At 28.0% G+C, this 23,183-nt stretch overlaps 1 protein-coding gene across 1 annotated transcript; it reads left to right on the forward strand.

Annotated features, from left to right (window-relative positions):
• Positions 1-2,929: 2,929 nt before the first annotated feature.
• LOC101894738 (arylsulfatase B) lies at positions 2,930-22,406 on the forward strand. The gene is made up of 7 exons (XM_020039962.2): positions 2,930-3,076; positions 15,571-15,977; positions 18,830-18,989; positions 19,193-19,419; positions 19,481-19,736; positions 21,203-21,360; positions 21,426-22,406. The coding sequence occupies exons 2-7, from the start codon at positions 15,825-15,827 to the stop codon at positions 22,281-22,283; spliced, it is 1,812 nt and encodes a 603-aa protein (XP_019895521.2). The 5' UTR covers positions 2,930-3,076; positions 15,571-15,824; the 3' UTR covers positions 22,284-22,406.
• The last annotated feature ends 777 nt before the right edge of the window (positions 22,407-23,183 follow it).

Here is a 23,183-nt window from a genome sequence, read left to right on the forward strand (position 1 = left end):
GAGAAATATTTGGGTTCAGAATTTTAACCCTCATGCGAGCCAAAAAAGGGGACTTTTTGGTCTTTTTTTTTAAATGTGCTTCAAAACTCCCTTTAAACGGAATCGCAGGAAGTCAAAATATTCTACCAAATTATTTGCCATAAAATTCTACTATAGGTCCTAGAAGACATCAAGAGTCTAAATCTTACCCAAATGCCAGGATTACATATATATTAAAAACGCATTTTAGGGTTAAAACCGTATTTTTTGTGAGTTTTTGCAAAAATCTCCAACAAACCATCGTTTTAGAAGGATGATGTCAATGACAAAAATGTTCTTCATCAAATTTCACTATAAGTCTCTGATGAAAAGAAATCTTTATTTTCATTGCGTATCAAAAAAATATATTCATCAATGTTCCAAAAAAAAAAACGAGAATATTCCAAAAATTGTTGATCAACCGTACTTTGTGTGATATTGTGCTAAAATCTCCAACAAAGCATCATTTTAGGTGGATGATGCCAGAGACAAAAATATTCTTCACCAAAATTCACTATAAGTCTCTGATTTTTATTGCGTATTATAAAAATATGTCCATCAAGGTTCCAAAAAATACGAAAATATTCCCAAAATTTTTTGATAATTATTTTCCTTGGACTTTATTCGAGTTGACCCCTAAAAGTAACATGAAATTCCATTTTAGCCTGAAAGTGTCAAAGAGAGAAATATTCTACACAAAATTTCACTATTGATTTCCGAATAGAACTTATATCTACGAACAACAGTTTCTATGAAAATTACATTCAAAGTTCGTGTAGCAGAAGTGAAAATTATGTGTTTTCTGTTTTACTGTTAATTTAACACGTTTCAAATCCGAGTCAAAATCTCCCTTAATACTTCATATTTTGGGGAAAGTGTCAAAGGAAAAATTATTCTCCATCGAATTTTATTGGGAGTCTCTGAACAAAAGAAATCTCTATTTTCAATGCGTATTAAAAAAATGTGTCCAACAATGATCCAAAAAAATATGAAAATATTCCCAAATTTTTTTGAGCAATTTTTCTTGTGACTTTTTTCGAGTTGACCCCTAAGAGTAACATGAAATTTCATTTTAGGCTAAAACTGTCAATGAGAGAAATATTCTCCACAAAATTTCACTATTAATCTCAGAATAGACCCTATATCTCGGAACAATAGTTTCTATGAAAATTGCATTCAAAATTCGTGTACCACAAATGAAAATTATGTGTTTGCTATTTTACTGTTAATTTGGCACGTTCCCAATCCGAGCCAAAATCTCCCTTAATACTTCATTTCTTGGGCAAAGTGTCAGAGGAAAAATTATTCTCCATCGAATTTCATTGGGAGTCACAGAACAAAAGAAGTCTCTATTTCCATTGCGTATAAAAAATATGTCCATCAATTTAAAAAAATAAAAATATTCCCAAATTTTTTGAGCATTTTTTCCTCGGACTTTTTTAGAGTTGATCCCTAAAATTAAGATCAAATTCCATTTTAGGCTAAAAGTGTTAAAGAGAGAAATATTTTACACAAAATTTCATTATAAATCTCAGAATAGACCCTATATCTAGGAACAATAGTTTCTATGAAAATTACATTCAAAATTCGTGTACCACAAATGAATCTTATGTGTTTGCTGTTTTACTGTTTTTTTTTTTTAACACGTTTCCAATCCGAGCCAAAACCTCCCGTAATATTTCATTTTTTGGGCAAAGTGTCAAAGTTCTCCATCGAATTTCGTTGTTAGTCTCTGAAAAAACGAAATCTCTATTTTTATTGCGTATTAAAAAAATATGTCCATCAATGTTGCCAAAAAAACCAAAAATATTTCCATAATTTTTTGATAATTTTTTGCATGGACTTTTTTTTGAGTTGAACCTTAAAAGTAACATGAAATTTCATTTTAGGCTGAAAGTGTCAAAGGGAGAAATATTCTATGCAAAATTTTATTACAGATCTCAGAATAAACCCCATATCTAGGAACAATATTTTCTATGAAAATTACATTCAAAATTCGTGTACCACAAATGAAAATTATGTGTTTGCTGTTTTACTGTTAATTTAACACGAATGCAATCCGAGCCAAAATCTCCCTTTATACTTCATTTTTTGGGAAAAGCGTCAGAGGAAGAATTATTCTCCATCGAATTTCATTGGCAGTCTCCGAACAAAAGAAATTTGTATATTCAATGTGTACCATGAAAAAAAAGCATAAATTGTTGGTTATAAAAACCATTGTTTATTTCCGAGCACATTTTCTCAATTCGCTGCAAAGTATTCCCCTGCAAGGCATTGCCATTCTCCTCACAAATACATAACCCTTTTATACATTTCTATTTTAATCGGAACCCACCTACATTATCAATTTTATATCAAACAGAAGCAACTATTAGACAGCCTGAAAATTATTTTGTTTTTGCTGTTTATACTGACGCCCTAAAACGGCCTATTAGCTAACTGCGTCCATGATGTAAATGTCATTTTCATTGCTGCTACCTTTTTATTTTATTAAAATAATAAATAATTATTTGAGTTGATAAGGTGGGCAAATAAATAAAGCGTCTGTCGAGGATTTTGCACAGAAAACTGATCTACGCCTAGCCAACTGGCATTCGCATCGCTTTCGACTAGTATTAAAAAAATTTTACAACTACTTAAAACGTAACCGTTCATGAATGATTGTTACAACAACAACAAAAATGATCATGATCGTGGACAGGAAGGGGTTGGGAGGAGGTATCTCCCTCTTCTTTGTACTGTACAAAGAAAATGAAAATTTACAACCAGCCGCCAGTAAGAGCAGCAGCAGCTACGCCAGCTACAATGCAAAGAAGCCGACAGGCAACAACAAGTTGTTACCAAATGTGTTGTTGTGATTTTTTTTATTGCTTTTCTGTTTGTAAGCCAGCTTCAGCAATCAAAACTGTTGCCAATTTTTGTCAGTTTCAGTCGTTTTGAATTCAGCAAACAGGAAGGATCAGAAAAGCGGAAGAAAACAAAATAAACGGATAATAAAAAATTAAAGTTTTATCTATAAACGGTATTGAACCGCAACAAGTGATAAATAGTATCAAAAGTGAGTTTTAAATTTTAAAAAGATATTTTTTTTTAAATATTTTTAATATGTGGATTAAAAAAATATACTTTTTTTTAAAATTCGAAAAATTGAATTTTTTAAAAAATATTTTTTTCAATGGATCAACAATCATGGATTTATATAAAAAATATTTTTTCAAAAGCTTCTCTGAACGCTCATTTTATAAAAAAAATATTTTTTCGAAGGAACTTTTTAAAAAATATTTTTTCAAAGTAGCTACAAACGTGGATTTTTTAAAAAATATTTCTTCGAATGATCAACAAACGTGGATTTTTTAAAAAATATTTTTTCGAAGGATGAACAAACGTGGATTTTTTAAAAATTATTTTTTCGAAGGATCAACGAACGAGGATTTGTTAAAAAATATTTTTTCAAAGGATCAACAAACGTGGATTTTTTAAAAAATATTTTTTCGAAGGATCAACGAACGAGGATTTGTTAAAAAATATTTTTTCAAAGGATCAACAAACGTGGATTTTTTAAAAATTATTTGTTCAAAGCTTAAAGCAACGTGCTTTTTTAAAAATTATTTTTTTCAAAATATTAACAAACGTGGATTTTTTAAAAATTATTTTTTTTTTCAAAATATCAACAAACGTGGATTTTTTAAAAATTATTTTTTTTTTTCAAAATATCAACAAACGTGGATTTTTTAAAAATTATTTTTTTTTCAAAATATCAACAAACGTGGATTTTTTAAAAATTATTTTTTATCAAAACGTGGATTTTTTAAAAATTATTTTTTTTTCAAAACGTGGATTTTTTAAAAAATATTTTTTTAAAATATCTACCAACGTAGATTTTTTAAAAAATATTTTTTCAAAATATTCAACAACGTGGATTTTTTAAAAATTATTTTTTCAAAATATTCACCAACGTGGATTTTTTAAAAATTATTTTTTCAAAATATTCACCAACGTGGATTTTTTAAAAAATATTTTTTTAAAATATCTACCAACGTGGATTTTTTAAAAAATATTTTCTCAAAGTTTAAGGCAATGTGGATTTTTTAAAAAATATTTTTTTAAAGTTTAAGGCAATGTGGATTTTTTAAAAAATATTTTTTTTTAAAGTTTAAGGCAATGTGGATTTTTTAAAAATTATTTTTTCAAAGGATCAACAAACGTGGATTTATTTTAAAAAATATTTTTTCAAAGTTTAAGGCAATGTGGATTTTTTAAAAAATATTTTTTTTCAAAGTTTAAGGCAACGCGGATTTTTTAAAAAATATTTTTTCGAAGCTTCAACAAACGTGGATTTTTTTAAAAAATATTTTTTCAAAGTTTAAGGCAATGTGGATTTTTTAAAAAATATTTTTTTTCAAAGTTTAAAGCAACGTGGATATTTTAAAAAAATATTTTTTCTAAATATAATGCAACGTGGATTTTTTAAAAAAATATTTTTTCTAAATGTAAAACAACGTGGATTTTTTAAAAAATATTTTTTATAAATGTAAAGCTACGTGGATTTTTTAAAAAAATATTTTTTATAAATGTAAAACAACGTGGATTTTTTAAAAAAATATTTTTTATAAATGTAAAGCTACGTGGATTTTTTAAAAAAATATTTTTTCTAAATGTAATGCAACGTGGATTTTTTAAAAAATATTTTTTCAAATATTTTTCGAATTTTAAAGCAACTTGATTTTTTTTAAAAAATATTTTTTCAAATATTTTTCAAATTTTAAAGCAACTTGAATTTTTTTAAAAAATATTTTTTTTTTTTTTTCAAATTTTAAAGCAACGTGGATTATTTTTAAAAATATTTGTTCAAATTTTAAAGCAAAGTGTTTTTTTTTAAATATTCTTTCAAAGTTTTAAGCAAGGTGGATTTTTTAAAAAATATGTTTTCAAAGTAGCGACAAACGTGGACTTTTTAAAAAAAATATTTTTTCAAAGTAGCGACAAACGTGGATTTCGCTAAAAATATTTTTTTAAAGTAGCGACAAACGTTGGTTTTTTAAAAAATATTTTTTTTCAAAATATTCAACAACGTGGATTTTTAAAAAATATATATTTTTTTCAAAATATTTAACAATGTGGATTTTAAAAAAATATTTTTCAAAATATTCAGCAACGTAGTTTTTTTCAAAGTATTTTATCCAAAATATAATTGATGTGGATTTTTCAAAACATATTTTTTCCAAAATTTTAAAAACGTAGATTTTCTTAAAATAATCTATCCAAAATTTCATTAATGTACATTTTTTAAAATATTTTTTCCAAGAAAATATTTTCCTAAGCATTTAAAAAAATAAATCTATAAATTAATTAAATTCACACATCCACATCTGAATAAATAATTATTTATTTGTAATTTTTTGTTTGCAATACAAATCTTAATTCATATCAATTTCAAATTACAAACAAAAAAACGAAAACAGCACCAAACTGCACGATTTGTTGTCCTCACTTGCCTGTGTATTAGATATTACCATTAATTTACAATAATTTAAACATTAGATTAAATTAAACGGTGGTTTACAAAAAAATTAAGGCCAGCCGGGCAATCTAATTTGAATACAACGACATATGACTGAAAAAGAAAAACGTGAGGGCTTCGACGTGAAAAATTCCAAAGGAAAAAAACTAACTAACTAACTACAAACAAATTGTTATCATTTTAACCAATTGCATTGGTAAGGGTGAATACCCAATAGAGCATGGAACTTGTTGGGGTACTAGGCATTAAGAACCAATAATTACCAATAAAATATGGCTAGCAATGTGGAATTAGCAAATAAATATATTTTTGGGAATAATTTTATCCCTTTCCATTCTGAAGCCAATATCTACCACAATTCTCAATTTTAGCAAACATAAGAAATCTGTGGAAATAATATTTATCCCAAAAACACTAGTTACTACTTGGACTAGTGCCATGCTCCCACCTACCCTTTAGAATTTTCGTGCCAACTTCAAGTTAACCTTAATTTTACTTCTGTTTCATGTTTCATTTTTTTTCTTCAAATCAACGATAAGTGATTTCCACTTACACGGAGTTGAGTATTTTCTAATATTAAATGGTGTTTTGAAAAAAAAAATTGAAAAAAAATCCCCTCACTCCCATAGGTGGAGTTATTCAAGAATATTACAATGCCAATGTTGAGAGGTAATGAAAACTGCCAAGGTTAAACGTGAATCTGTAAACAAATGCAGCAACAACAACAACAATACGAAAAAGACAACAAACAACAATTCATTACCAAGAACATGAGGAAGATAATATCTAATAATCAGCCCGCCTTTTTTTAAACGCCAGATGATGACAGTAATTATGCTGAGAAAAATTAATTTCCGATATTCAAAGTATGGGATGATATTACTTTGGAGATAATAAAATTGTTTTGAGATTCAAAATTGAAAATTATGGAAATTTTAGGAAGATCGAATATTTCACAGTTTGCAAATGAATTTTGAGTCATGAAGAAAGTCATTAATTTATACGATGTGGATGGAAAAGAGATTTCTGGAAAGTGCCTCAAAAATAAACTCAAGAGAGATTTTCAAAATAATAACACTATTTTATTATTAAATATTATATCTACAGATTTCTTTTGAATGGTGACCCATAGTAGAATTTTGTGGGGAATATTTTCTCCCTTAACAGCAATCCTCTAAGTTCATGTTTTCTAGGAGATTTTGGTCCGAAATGATAATCACTATTAAATTTGCCAGAAATAAATATAACCGTATCTAAACAATATACCCATAGTAGTAACCCCATCCTCTAAGTTCATGTTTTCTAGGAGATTTTGGTCCGAAATGATAATCACTATTAAATTTGCCAGAAATAAATATAACCGTATCTAAACAATATACCCATAGTAGTAACCCCATTTTATTGTTAAATATTATACCTACAGATTTCTCTTGAATGGCGACCCATAGTAGAACTTCATGTAGAATATTTTCTTCCTTAACAGCAGTCCTCTAAACCCATGTTTTCTAGGAGATTTTGACCCAAAATTAAAATAAGTATTAAATTTACCGGAAATAAATATAACAGGGTCAAATAATATACCCAAAATAATAGCCCTATTTTATAATTAAGTATTAAATCTACAAGTTTCTCTTGAAAGATGACCCATGGTAGAATTTTAAGGGGGAAATATTCGGCTTTAACTTTTATCCTCTAAACCCATGTGTTATTGAAGATTTTGAACGAAAATTAAAATAATTTTTAAATTTACCATAGATAAAAAATTTACATTTTTTGTCAGATTTATAGCTAATTTTTAGGGATAACTGTTATACCAACAAAATTCATTTATTCAGTGGTTTATAGGGAAATTAAGTCTAGAATATTTTTTTCATTGACACTGTCGCACTAAAATTATGAACAGTGGGACAGATTTACTACTTCTCAAAAATAACGCCAAAATTAGACCAAAAAATTGAATCGATAAACAGTTGATTATATAGCCAAATTGAAGAGCTTATTTTATATATAAGTATCATATCTACAGATTTCTTTTGAATGGTGACCTATAGTAAAATTTTATGAGGAATATTTTATCCCTTAATACCAATCCTCTACATCCATGTTTTCTACGAAATTTTGACTTAAACTGAAAATAACTATTAAATTTAACGGCATCTCAACTATATACCCAAAGTAGTATCCCCATTTTATCGTGAAATATTATACCTTAAGATTTCTTTTGAATAGTGAAACTTAGTAGAATTTTAAGGGGAACATATTCTTCCTTAACAACAGTCCTCTAAACCCATGTTTTCTGTGTGATTTTGAGCCAATATTAAAATAATTATGAAATTTACCCAAAATAAAAAAATATTCTTTTCTCGATTTACAGGTAATTTTTAGCGATAACTATCAAACCTACAACATTTATTTATTCAGTGACTCATAGTGAAATTTTGTCTAAAATATTTCTTTAATTGACATTGTTGCGCCAAAATGAGTTACAGTGGGACAAATTGGCTACTTTTCAAAAATAATGTCAAAATAAGGCACAAAACTTGAAAAATTTAAACATGTGATTATATATACAAATTTTAGAGCTTATTATATTTATAGATATTAAATACCCAGATTTTCTTTGGTCAGAGACCCATACTGAAATTATGTGGAGAATATTTTTTGCATTGACACTAACTCTCAAATATAAAGCGAATTTGGTCAAATTTTTACTTATTCAAAATGCTCCCAAAAAAACAGAAGAAATTAAGCATTGAAATATACTCACGATGTATCTACGTATTATATCGGTATACATTATTTATGCGAATATCTTTTGTTTAAAAACTTATAATGAAATTTGATTTAGAATATTTCTTTCATTGACATCAAATCGCTAAAATTAAGTTTGGAGGCTAAAATCGATAGTTTGTCGTACCAAGCCAAAAATAGCCGTGGGATTGCATTTTATGAACCATTTTTAAATTACTCACATTGGAACCCCTATTTTGACGATAAGTATTATAGTTACAGATTTCTTTTGTTTGGTGACCCCTAGCGGATTTTAGCGGAGAATATTTTTTCCATTGACACTAACTCTCTCTTGTGAGATACAGATGAAGAAACAAGCTTTTTTTGAAAGATGCTAAAATTGAAGCTGAAATTGATTTTGATGAAAATTGGATTTTATACCCAAATTTGGAACCCCAATTTCAACTTTAATTATTACACCTACAGATTTCTTATCTTAGGTGACCCATAGTGGTTTTTAGTGGAGAATATATTTTCCTTTAACGTCATTTCTCTTATATGAAGAGAAATGAGACAAATTGTCACTTTTTCGGTAACATGCTAGGATTGGTTCTCTGAAACAAATCAAGTAAATTTACCCATAATGTAAACGATGTTAAATCGATAAATATCAGGTATACAAATTTCAGTTCTTCGACAACTTATAGTAAAATTTGATGAAGAATATTTTTTCCATTAACACTAAACCCCTACAACTAAGTTCGGAGGCACAAAATGACACTTTTTTGTTCGTATCTAAAATAAGCCTAACAAATGATTTTATGAAAAGATGGCCAAATTGGAGACCCTATTTTAACGACAAATATTATAGCTACAGATTTGTTCTCTTTGGTGACCCCTAGTGGATTTTAGTGGAGAACATATTTTCCTTTAACAGAACATATTTTCTTATTTGAATAGAAGTGAGACAAATTGTCACTTTTTCGGTAACATGCAAGGATTAACCTTCTGTAAAAAATCAAGTTAATTTATCCATAATGTAAACGATGTTATATCGATAAATATAACCTATACAAAATTCTTTTGTTTGGAAACTGATATTGAAATTTGATGTCAAATATTTTCTCCATTGACACCAAATACCTAAAACTATATACGGAGGGGAAAATCAGCACTTTTCCGTACCACCTATTAGTGTGACTTAGAAATGAATTTGATGATGTGATTTTTATATACTCACATTCAAAGCCCACTTCTGACGATAAATATTAGAGCTACAGAATTCTTCTGTTTGGTAACCCCCAGTGGATTTTAGTGGAGAATAATTTTTGCATTGACACCAACTGTCTATAGTGAGGTACAAATGAAGAAACATGCACTATTTAAATAAAGGTAAATTGGCGTTAAAAATGAATTTGATGAAAATTGCATTTTATACCCAAATTTGGGACCCCTATTTTGACCTGAAATATTATTCCTACAAATTTCTTTTCTTTGATGACCCCTAGTGGATTTTAGTGAAAAATATTTTTTCCATTGACACCCAGTCCCTAATATGGAGTTCAAAGGCACAAATGGACACATTTTCGTACTACGTCATAGTTGGCCTTAGAAATGCAACATTTTTTTTATATACCCTCCTTCGAACCTTCATTTTAGCGATAACTATGGCACCTACAGATTTCATCTGGTTAGTAACACGCTTTGAAATTTAGTGGCGAACATTTTTTCCATTGACACCCAGTCCCTAATATTGAGTTTAGGGCCACCAATTGTCACTTTTTCGTACTACCTCATAATTAGTCTTAGAAATGCAACATTTTTTTATATATCCTCCTTCGAACCTTCATTTTCGCAATAACTAAGTCACCTACAGATTTCATCTGGTTGGTAACTCACTTTGAAATTTAGTGGGGAACATTTTTTCCATTGACATCAACCCTCTAAAATGAAGAGTAGAGGGTGAAAATGACATCTTTTGGTATAAACTTGCATTACCAACGAATTTGATGCTAATTTGTTGGTATATACAAATTGAACCCTCCATTTGATTGATAAATATGATATATACAAATTTCTGTTATTCAGAGACTTATAGTGAAATTCGATGTAGAATATTTTTTTTCTCAGTACCAAAGTTCTAAAATGTAGTGCAAAGCTACAAATTGTCAGTTTTGGGAATAAAGTCAAAATAAAAATTCCCCAAAAAAAGTATATATTAGATTTTAATTTGGATTTAATTTCCAAAACCAACAATTTTGAAAATTTTTGTTTTGAAATTTTCTTCGCTGTCCCAGATTTGTATCTTCAATAGCAAAACAATGTCATTTTCATCGTCTATTCAAACTCTTTTCTTTTTTGCAATTTGCCCTAGTCCCACAAATTTTATGTTGTTGGACATGACCTATCTCTGGATACAGGTTGTAATAAAATTAAGGCATAAACATCAAAATGTAATTATTTGCAAATTTTAGACATACACACTTCATATTACAATTTCAGAAAGTTATTACAACAATTACCTGTTTAACACTTAATTATAAATAATATTTACATAAAGACATTATTTGCCGACAAAAATGCACTATTTGCCACCGTTTAGGCCACAACGAGGGCCGTTGCAAAAATGTGAAAAACTAAATTAAAAAACCATTTATTCAATGACGTCATAAATTTAAGCTCGTGTTGTGTTTTGAAAAAAAAAAATCAACAATATTGTTTTAATATTGACAATAAAACATGCCTACTTTTTGTATTTATATGGCCTCAATACCCTGCCACTGGTTTGTTTGCCCGGCAGAATTTAAATATTTACCTCATTTTGATTTTGAAATACGATTTTATTATTATTGCTTCATTAAGACATACTTTTGAAAATTTGCATACAGATATGTACCTATGTATATAAGTTGTAGACATGTTGTGAGATATAATTGAAGTGCCTTTTTATTCGTTCCACCAATAATTTTTTCTAATGCGGCTCTTGACCCACAGCAAAAAGTACTCTGCTGCAACTGAGCTTAAAAAATTGTTGATGACATTTCGATTACCCAATAACGAATTCAGAATTAATTGCAAATAATTTTGTAAAGGCGCTTAATTTGAGGTATTTCAGAATTTATCAATGAAGAAAAATGTCTCAAAATTGCGTGGATGTGTTGAGAATTTTTTATTCACATCCTCTAATTGATGGTGATATTTCAGTTTTATATATTACAGATACCGAATTCTTGTGGTCGGTGACCCATAGTCAAATTTGATGGGGAATATTATTCTCATTGACATTAATCCTCTAAAATGAATTATAGACGGAGAAATTGGGCTCACATTGAATACAATTCAAATTTGATTAAAATAATTTATTTTAGGAATTTTTCAACATATATCCAAATTGGAATCAAAGTTTGAAGTATATATATTATATCTAGAGATTTGATTTGGTCAGTGACCCTTAATAAAATTTGATGGAGATTATCTCTTTCCTTACCACCGAACCCGTAAATCTAAGTATAATGGGTAATTTTTGGGCATTATTAAAAATGCATAAAATTGACCAAAAATTAATACTTATTTGTATACCAAAATTACCAGCTATTTTTAACGAAAACTGTTATAGTTGCAATATTTGTTTCTTTGGCAACTCATAGTGAAATTGGACGTAGAATATTTCTTTCATTGTTTTCATGTCTCTAAATTAAAGAATAAAGTGACAAATTACCATTTTATAGAAAAAAGTTAAAATTCGACCTAAAAAAACATATAAACGAAAATGTATTTATTTCCCATAATGGAACCCCTATTTTAGTGATAAATATCACACCTAGGGATTTCTTATAGTCGGGGACCCATAGTGAAATTCGATAAGGAATACTTTTCCCTTTGCCGTAAACCCTCTAAATCTAACTGTTAATGGAAATTTTGGGCCAAAACCAAAAAGGTTTAAAATTGACCAAAAATTAATACCTACTTTTAATACCAAAATAGGGACTCAATTTTACTGATAACTATTAGAGTTAGAAATTTTGTTTCTTCAGCAACTCATAGTAAAACTGGACGTAGAAAATTTTATTCATTGACACCAAGTCCCAAAATTGAAGTATAACAAGACAAATTGAGATTTTTTAAGAAAAAATTAAAATAAAGACAAAAAAATTAAAATATGAAATATTATTTGTATGCCCAAATTGTAACGGCATCATTCTTAATAAATATTTTACCTACAGATTTCTCTTCGTCAGTGACACATAGTAGAATTTGATATAGAATATTTTTCTCTTTACCACTTACCCCGTAAATCCATGTTTTATGGGACATTTTGGCTCAAAATCAAAAATATGTAAAATTGACCAAAAATTAATATTAATTTTAATACCAAAATTGCAACTCATTTTTAGCGATAACTATTAGAGTTACAAATTTTGTTTCTTCGGCAGGTTATAGGGAAATTGGACGTTAAATATTTCTTTCATAGGGTCCAATTCCCTAAATTGAAGTATAGTAATACAAATTGAGACTCTTTGGGATAAAATTAAAATAAGGCCAAAAAATGGATATATGAACATTATTTATATGGACAAATTATAATATTCAATATTCTTAACAAACATTATATCTACATATTTTTCTTCATCAGAATTTAGTAGAATTTGATGGAGAATATATTTTTTTTTAACACCAACCACGTCAATCCATGTTTTATGCGACATTTTGGGTCAAAATCCAAAAATGTGTGAAATTGACCAAAAATTAATATTAAATTTAATACCAAAATTGGAACTCAATTTAATTGATAACTATTAGAGTTACAAGTTTTGTTTCTTCACCAACTCATAGTGAAATTGGACGTAAAATATTTCTTTCATTGACATCAAGTCCCTAAATTGAAGTATAACAAGACAAATTGAGATTTTTTAGGATAAAATTAAAATTGGGCCAAAAAAAGCTTAATGAATATTATCAATATGCCCAAATTGTGGCGGCAATATTCTTAATAAATATTTTATCTACAGATTTCACTTCGTCAGTGACCCATAGAAGAATTTGATGAAGAATATTTTTCTCTTTATTTTTGGGTCCATATCAAAAATGTGTGAAATTGACCAAAATTAATCTTAATTTGATAACCAAAATTGCAACTCATTTTTATTGATAGTTATTAGAGTAACGAATTTTGATTCTTCGGCAACTCATAATGAAATTGGACGTAAAACATTTCTTTTACTGGGTCCAAGTCCCTAAATTGAAGTATAGTTAGAGAAATTGAGATTTTCAGGGATAAAGTAAAAATTAGGCCAAAAAATAAGTATATGAACATTACTTATATGCCCAAATTGTAACAGCAATATTCCCAATAAATAATTTATCTACAGATTTCTCTTCGTCAGTGATCCATAGCAGAATTTGATGGAGAATATTTTTCTCTTTACCACCAACCCCGTAAATCCATGTTTTATGGGACATTTTGGGTCCATATTAAAAATGTGTGAAAATTACCAAAAATGATTCTTCACTTCATACCAAAATTACTATCCAATTTTGATCGATAATTTTTATGGCTACAAATTTCGTATTTTCAGCAACTCATAGTGAAATTTGATGAAGAATATTTCTCTCATTGGTACCAAGTCTCAAGATTGGAGAATGTGATCACAAATTGACGTTGTACTGGATAATAAATGAATTAGGCCAAGAAATATATATATATATGAAAATTGGGTTATATACCCCAATTTGATCTTCCTTTTTCGTTGATAAATATGGTATCTAGAGTTTTTTCTTTGTGAGTGACCCATAGGGGAATTTGATGGAGAATATTTCTTCTCTTACCACCATCCGCCTAAATCCATGTTTTGAACGAAATTTTGAGTCAAAATCAAAAAAGTATCTAATCGACCAAAAATGAATATTTGTGTATTTTTACCAAATTTGCAAACATTTTTCACCCATAACTACTATATCTACACAATTTATTTCTTCAGCAACTCATAATGAAATTTAATGTAGAATATTTGGTCCATTAATACCAAGCCTCCAAAATGAAGTTCAACGGGTCAAATTGAAATTTTTACGAATAAAGGCATAATTTGCTTTTAAACTTGAACTATTTTCTGATATACCTATATTTCAACCCCTATTTTGTTAATAAATATTATATTAAGAAGTTTCCTCTGGTCGGAGACCCATAGTAGAATTTGATGGAGAATATTTTACTTCTTAACATCAATGCCCTAAATCTATTTTAAACGAAAGTTTGAGTCAAAATCAAAAATGTATCTAATCGACCAAAAATGAATATTTGGGTATTTTTACCAAATTTGCAATCATTTTTCACCCATAACTACTATATCTACACAATTTATTTCTTCAGCAACTATTAATGAAATTTAATGTAGAATATTTGATCCATTGATACCAAGCCTTCAAAACGAGGTTAAACGAGTCAAATTGATATTTTTACGAATAAAGTCAAAATTTGCGTTTAAAATTCAATTTTTTTACTTATATACCTAAATAAATATACCTAATAAATATTATATTAAGAAATCTCTCCTGGTCGGAGACACATAATAGAATTTGATGAAGAATATTTTTTTCCTTTACACGAACTTGCTAAATTCAAGATTTATAGATGATTTTGACCTAACTTCAAAAACATATATAAAAATTCCCAAAAAAGTAGTTTTTGTACCAAAAAAGGGATATTTTTCACAACAAGTATTATATCTACAAGCTTCGTTTCTTCTGGATTTTAAGGTAAAATTTGATGCTGAATATTTTTTTCATTGACACCAAGTTGCTTAAATGACGTCAAGTTGTATAAATTGCCATTTTTTCGACTAAAACCAAAAATGGCCCAAAACGGCTACAAGTTGAGACCCCTATTTTCATAGTAAATATTATATGTAGACATTTCTCTCGGTTGGTGGCCCATAGTAACATTTTATAAAGAATAATTTTTTCCTTTATACCAACTTGCTAAATCCAAGATTTATGGCCGATTTTGGGCTAATATCAAAAACATATATAAAAATGCCCAAAAATGTAGTTTTTGTATCAAAATAACGGGACATTTTTAACAACAGATATTGTATATACAAGTTTCGTTTCATCTGGACCTTATAGTAAAATTTGGTGCTGAATATTTCTTTCATTGACACCAAATCGCTCAAATGACGTCAATATCAATTTTTTCGCCAAAAACAAAAAATTGTCCCAAAACGGCATTCTATGAAAACCTTCATCTACTGATTCAATCCCTCTTTTGTTTTGCTAATCAAATTCCTGTTCTCATTCACTTTCAGTTTTCTTTGGCAATTAAAGTTAAACATTAAACACATCACTCATCTCAATTTCGCAAAAAAAAAAATCTAAACAAAGACAGCCATTAAAAAGAAGGAAGAATTGCTGATGACACCTGTAACCGGTTACATATTTTAACCAAGAATTATTTTAGGGCTTCTCTCTGTGGCGTTGTAGGAAAAACCCCCAACCGTTATTGAACTTGAAACTAGTTCGAGCTATTATTGTGGTACGGTTGCTGGTGCCGGCCTAGAATATGAGTCATCTGAAAATGTATAGCTGTTGTTGTTGGAGGGGCCGGTTGCTGTTACTGCTTGTGGTCATCGCCTGCATGGCTAGCGCTGTGGAGGCCCGTCAACGCAGACAAAGTGAGAAACCGAATATTGTCATTATTCTCATCGATGATATGGTAAGTTGGAGGGGGAGAGATTTTGAGACTTTTCTCAATTTGTGAAGTTATTCAAAACTTTAAATTTTTTTTTTTAAAGATTTTCAATTTAAAAAAAATTGGAATAATTTGAAAATTAAAAATAAGTTTAAACAAAAAATACAAATTTCTTAAAAATATTTTTTTTATTCCAAATTTTCTAAATTCCGCCCTTAACAACAATTTCCCTTTAAGGAAAATGAATAAATGAATTTTGTCGAAGTTCTTTAATTTTGGGGATCTTCGAGGGTAATTATAAGTTAAAATTGTAAAAAAAGAAAATTTCCCTTTTGGGATATTTTTCGGAAAATTTTTGTTTTCAATGAAATTTTACATCTTTCATCTGGATATTTTAAAATATGAAAAAAAATTTTAATTTTGAGCATTAACAAAAATTACCCTTCAAGGGAAATTTTTTGTTTGTGGGAATTTTTCTAAAATTCTTTTTTTTTGCAATCTACAAGAAAAATTAAATAAAAATATGGTGAAAAACAAAAATTTCCTCTTTTGGGGATTTTTTTGAGAAATTTCCCTTTTTGGGAAATTTTTGTTTTCGCCAAAATTTTACATTATCCATCTAAATAATAAAAAATATCCAAGAAAATTAAAATTTTGGTCATTTTTAAAAATTTCCCCTGAAGGGAAATTTCCCCTGGAGGGAAATTATTGTTTTTGGGAATTTCTACAAAATTTGTTTATTTTTACAATCTACGCGACAAAGTAAATGAAATCTTTGTAGAAAACAATTATAATTTTGAAAATATTAGGGAAATTTTTGTTTTTGGTAAAATTTTATTTTTCTCGTCGAAATATTAAAAAATATTAAAAAAAAAATTTTTTGGGTCATTTAAAAAAAATTCCTTTTTAGGGAAATTTTTGTTTTTGGGAAATCTCAGATAATTATTTTATTTTTGCAATCAACACGAAAAAGTAAATAAAAAAATGGTGAAAAACAAAAATTTCCCTTTTGCGATTTTTTTTTGCGAAATTTCCGTTTTTGGGAATTTTTTAAAATTTTTTTTTTATCAAAATATTAAAAAAATATGAAAGCAATTTTAATTTTTGGTCATTTTTAAAAAAAAAATCTCTCCGAGGGAAATTTTTGTTTTTGGGAAATTTTAGTAAATGCTTTTATTTTTGCAATCTACACGAAAAAGTAAATGAAATAATGATGGAGAACAACAATTTCCCTTTTAGGATTTTTTTTTTAAATTTCCCTTTTTAGGATTTTTTTAGGAAAATTTTAGTTTTCGCTAAAATTTAATTTTTTTCATCAAAACATTAAAAATAATGAAAGGAATTTTAATTTTTAGTCATTTTTAAAAAATTCCCTCCGAGGGACATTTTTGTTTTTGGGAAATTTTAGAAAATGATTTTATTTTTGCAATCTACGCGAAAAAGTAAATGAAAAAAAGACGAAAAACAAAAATTTCCCTTTTAAGATTTTTTTTTTTTTTTTTTTGAGAAATTTCCCTTTTTGGGAAATTTTTAGGAAAATTTTAGTTTTCGCTAAAATTTAATTTTTTTCATCAAAACATTAGAGAATATGAAAAGAATTTTAATTTTTGTTCATTTTTAAATAAATTCCCTACGAGGGAAATTTTTGTTTTTGGGAAATTTTAGTAAATGCTTTTATTTTTGCAATCTACACGAAAAAGTAAACGAAAAAATGATGGAAAACAAAAATTTCCCTTTTGGGAATTTTTTTGCGAAATTTCCGTTTTTGGGAAATTTTTAGGGAAATTTTTGTTTTCGCTAAAATTTTATTTTTTTCATCAAAACATTAAAAAATATGAAAGAAATTTTAATTTTTGGTAATTTTTAAAAAATTCCCTCCGAGGGAAATTTTGTGTTTTTGGGAAATTTCAGAAAATGCTTTTATTTTTTCAATCTACACGAAAAAGTAAATGAAATAATGATGGAGAACAACAATTTCCCTTTTAGGATTTTTTTTTTAAAAATTTCCCTTTCTAGGAATTTTTTAGGAAAATTTTAGTTTTCGCTAAAATCTAATTTTTTTCATCAAAACATTAAAAAATATGAAAGGAATTTTAATTTTTAGTCATTTTTAAAAAATTCCCTCCGAGGGAAATTATTATTTTTTATAAACTTTTACAAAATTCGTTTATTTTTACAATCTACGCAAAAAAGTAAATGAAATTATGGTAGAAAACAAAAATTTCCCTTTTGGGATTTTTTTAAAGAAATTTCCCTTTTAGGGCATTTTTTAGGGAAATTTTGGTTTTCGCCAAAATTTTACATTTTTCATAAAAATAGTAAAAAAATTCTAAGAAATTAACATTTTTGGTAATTTTTAAAAATTCCCCCTGGAGGGAAATATTTGTTTTTGGGAAATTTTAGAAAATGCTTTTATTTTAACAATCTACGCCAAAAAGTAAATGAAATCATGGTAGAAAACAAAAATTTCCCTTTTGGGAATTTTTTTGAGAAATTTTCTTTTTTTCGGAATTTTTTAGGGAAATTTTTGTTTTCGTAAAAAATTTATGTTTTTCATCTAAATATTAAAAAATATCTGAGAAATTAATATTCTTGGTCATTTTTAAATATTTCCCTTCGAGGGAATTTTTCTACGATTTTTTTTTAATTTTTGAGGTCTATGCGAAAAATACATTTCAAATAATGTCAAAAAAATAAAAATTATTTTATGAACATTTTATGAAAAATTTCTATTTTTTGAAAAATTGTTATAAAATTTTCCTTTTTTGGGAATTTTTTGAAAAATCCCATTTTTAATAAATTTCCGTAAAATTATAAATTTTCGTAACATTAATTTATCCTTCTTTTAAATTCGCATTTTTTCTCTTCCCCTCCAGGGTTTCAATGATGTCAGCTTCCATGGTTCGAATCAATTTATAACCCCCAATATCGATGCCCTGGCCTATAATGGTATAATCCTAAACAAGCACTATGTTCCGAATTTGTGTACCCCCTCGAGAGCTTCACTGCTGACGGGGAAATATCCAATACACACAGGTAAATATGAAGAAGATAGCTTGAATTTAATAGGAAAAATCATTTGCGCCTTTTAGGTATGCAACACTTTGTAATCCTTACATTCATGGCAAATTTTATCCATAAAAATTTAAAAAATACTCGAGGAGATTTTTTCGTTGTTTATTCCAAAAATTACATCCCATTTGAATCGATAACTATTAATAGTTATTTGCGCCTTTTAGGTATGCAACACTTTGTGATTATCAACGATGAACCCTGGGGTCTGCCGCTCGAAGAGCATCTAATGCCCGAAATATTCCGCGATGCCGGCTATTCAACAAATTTAGTGGGTAAATGGCATTTGGGTTTCTATGACAAGGAAATGACACCGCTATATCGGGGTTTCGATCACCATTACGGTTACTATTCGGGTTATATTGGTTATTTTGATCATACCCTGAAAATTTTGGTAAAAAAGAATTTGGATTTTTCCTAATTTCTGGTTTTTGAAATCTAAAAATTAATTTTAGCAAAAAAATATTTCTGGTCTGGATCTGCGCAATGATTTGGAACCAATGCCAGAGGTAAATGGCGTCTATGCCACGGACCTATTTACGCAGGAAGCTGTACGCATAATTGAGGATCATAACGTGGAACGGCCACTCTTTTTGCTAATGAGCCATTTGGCTGTGCACACGGGCAATGAGGATAGTCCCATGGATGTGCTGGAGGAAGATTTGGAAAAATATCAATATATCAAGGATCCCAAGAGGAGGGCATATGCAGGTGAGTATTTTTGCAAAATATATTTTTTAAAGAATTCAAAAATGTGGATTTTTTTAAAAATTATTTTTTCAAAAAATTCAAAGAAAGTGGAGTTATTAAAAATTATTTTTTAAAAATATTAACAAACTTGGATTTTTTAAAAATTATTTTATTCAAATATTAACAATCGTGGATTTTTAAAAAATATTTATTTGAAGAATTAACTAACGTGGATTTTTTTTAAATATTTTTTTAATGAATCTACATTCGTGGATTCTTAAAAAATTATTTTTTCAAAGTATCAACAAACGTGGATTTAAAAATTTTTTTTTTTCAAAGTATTGACAAACGTGGATTTTTTAAAAATTATTTTTTCAAAGTATTAACTAACGTGGATTTTTTTTAAAAATAAATTTTTTCAAAGTATCAACAATTGTGGATTTTTTAAAAAATATTTTTTCAAAGTATCAACAATTGTGGATTTTTTAAAAATTATTTTTTCAAATTTCGAAGCAACGTGGATTTTTTAAAAATTATTTTTTCAAAGTATCAACAAACGTGGATTTTTTAAAAATTATTTTTTCAAAGTATCAACAATTGTGGATTTTTTAAAAATAATTTTTTCAAATTTCGAAGCAACGTGGATGTTTTGAAAAATATTTTTTTAAATTTCGAAGCAGTTTAGAATTTTTAAAAATTATTTTTTCAATTTTCGAAGCAGTTTAGAATTTTTAAAAATTATTTTTTCAATTTTCGAAGAAACGTGGATTTTTTAAAAATTATTTTTGAAATTTCGAAACAGTTTAGAATTTTTAAAAATTATTTTTTTTTTAAATTTCGAAGCAATTTAGAATTTTTAAAAATTATTTTTTTTTAAATTTCGAAGCTATTTAGAATGTTTAAAAAATATTTTTTCAAATTTCGAAGCAGCGTGGATTTTTTAAAAATTATTTTTTCAAAGAATTCACAAACGTGGATTTTTTAAAAATTATTTTTTCAAATTTCGAAGCAACTTGGATTTTTTAAAAATTATTTTTTTTAATTTCGAAACAACGTGGGTTTTTGAAAAAGTATATTTTTTCAAATTTCGAAGCAACGTGGATTTTTTAAAAATTATTTTTTCAAATTTCGAAGCAGTTTAGAATTTTTAAAAAATATTTTTCCAAATTTTGAAGCAGTTTAGAATTTTTAAAAAATATTTTTTCAAATTTCGAAGCAATGGGGATTTTTTAAAAAATATTTTTTCAAATTTCGAAGCAGTTTAGAATTTTTAAAAAATATTTTTCCAAATTTTGAAGCAGTTTAGAATTTTTAAAAAATATTTTTTCAAATTTCGAAGCAATGATGATTCTTTAAAAAATATTTTTTCAAATTTCGAAGCAGTTTAGAATTTTTAAAAAATATTTTTTTAAAAATTCTATTTTTTCAAAATTATTTTTTTTAAAATTTGAAGTCAAAAAAATATTTTTTCAATATTTTTATTCCAGCGATGGTTTCCCGTTTGGACCAAAGTGTGGGCCAGACCATAACAGCTCTCAAGGATAAGGGCATATTGAATAATACCATAATTCTGCTATACTCGGATAACGGAGCCCCCACGGTGGGCATACATTCCAATGCTGGATCCAATTATCCATTTAAGGGGGTAAGTTTTCAGTCTCTATAAAAACAAGGGATTTTCAGATTCAAATTCAAAATTATTTTTTCCAGCAAAAAGAGTCACCCTGGGAGGGAGGTATACGTTCCGCCGGCCTTATCTGGAGTCCTCTGTTAAAGAGGAAAAGCTATGTCTCCAATCAGGTGGCCCATGCCATTGATTGGCTACCCACATTGGCATCTGCGGCAGGCATTGAAATTCCCAAACATTTGCAATTGGATGGTGTCGATCTGTGGTCATCGCTGAGCGAAGCCCATGACCCCCAACCCCGCACATTGATACATGTTTTGGATGATGTTTTCGGTTACAGCTCCTATATGCGTGGTAATTTGAAATATGTCAATGGCTCCTCATTCGCTGGCCAATATGATACCTGGCTGGGTGATATTGCCTTTGAGGAGGCAGATCCATTGGCCAATTTTTATACCCAAGAGATACTATCATCGCCCGTTCACTCTGCCTTGGGTGGTAATTCTCAGCTAAATATTGAACTAATCAAAAGGCTGAGAACAGAGGCCACGAATGCATGTCCTGTGAACAGTGAAAATTACGATCAGGAAATCTACAAATGTGAACCTCTGAAGGCTCCATGTTTCTTTAATCTGGACAAGGATCCATGTGAACGGTATAATTTGGCCAATCTTTATCCTTTGCAAGTGCAGTTTCTCGCACAGGAAGTGGAGGAGCTGAAAAGACAAACCCGAGAATCCGCACGTGTCGCCTTTTCCGATCCCATGGCCAATCCCGAGCGTTTCGGTGGCGTCTGGCAATGGTGGAAGGGTACAGAGAATGATGATGCTGCAGGATCTGCAGGAAATCGCCTGCTCAGCTGGCCGAGTAGACAGCAGTTGCAACTGCTAGGGTTAAGTGTCCTATTGAGTCTATTACATTTTATTGGAAATTATATTTAATTTATTTTCTCCTTTGTAAATATTTTAGTTTGTAGCCTGATTATTTTCAAATTGGCTTAAGACCAGCGGAGGCATAGCTCAGCTAAATTGTAAATAAGTTTTTTATACAGAAATTCAATAAAACAAAACATATTTATTTTTTTAATGAAAATCTAATTAAAAGATTTCCTACACGAAACCAGACAGAAATGGCGCCCAACGTGATATCAAAATATTTTAAGGACTGACATTTAAAAACATAATATTTAAAAATATTTTTTTCAAAATTCTAACCAACGATGATTTAAATACGTGGATTTAAAAAAATATTTTTTCAAAGTATTAACAAACCAGGATTTTTTTAAAAGAATATTTTTTTCAAAGTATTAACAAACGTGGGTTTTTTAAAAATTATTTTTTGAAAGTATTAACAAACGGGGATTTTTTAAAAATTATTATTTCAAAGTATTAACAAACGTGGATTTTTTAAAAATTATTTTTTCAATGTATTAACCGACTTGGATTAAAAAAAAATATTTTTTCAAAATATTAACCGACGTGGATTTAAAATAAATATTTTTTCAAAATATTAACCCACGTGGATTTTAAAAAAAATATATTTTTTCAAAGTATTAGCAAACGGGGATTTTTTAAAAATTATTTTTTTAAAGTATTAACAAACGTGGATTTTTTAAAAAAAATTTTCTCAAAGTTCGAAGCAACATGGATTTTTTAAAAAATTATTTTTTCACAGAATCCGAAAACTTGGATTTTTTAAAAAATATTTTTCTACAGAATCCAAAAACGTGGATTTTTTAAAAAATTATTTTTTCACAGAATCCAAAAACGTGGATTATTTAAAAAATATTTTTCTACAGAATCCAAAAACTTGGATATTTTAAAAAATATTTTTCTTAAGTA

The sequence above is a fragment of the Musca domestica genome, unplaced genomic scaffold (assembly GCF_030504385.1).
Source record: "Musca domestica strain aabys unplaced genomic scaffold, Musca_domestica.polishedcontigs.V.1.1 27, whole genome shotgun sequence".
Lineage (NCBI taxonomy): Eukaryota > Metazoa > Arthropoda > Insecta > Diptera > Muscidae > Musca > Musca domestica.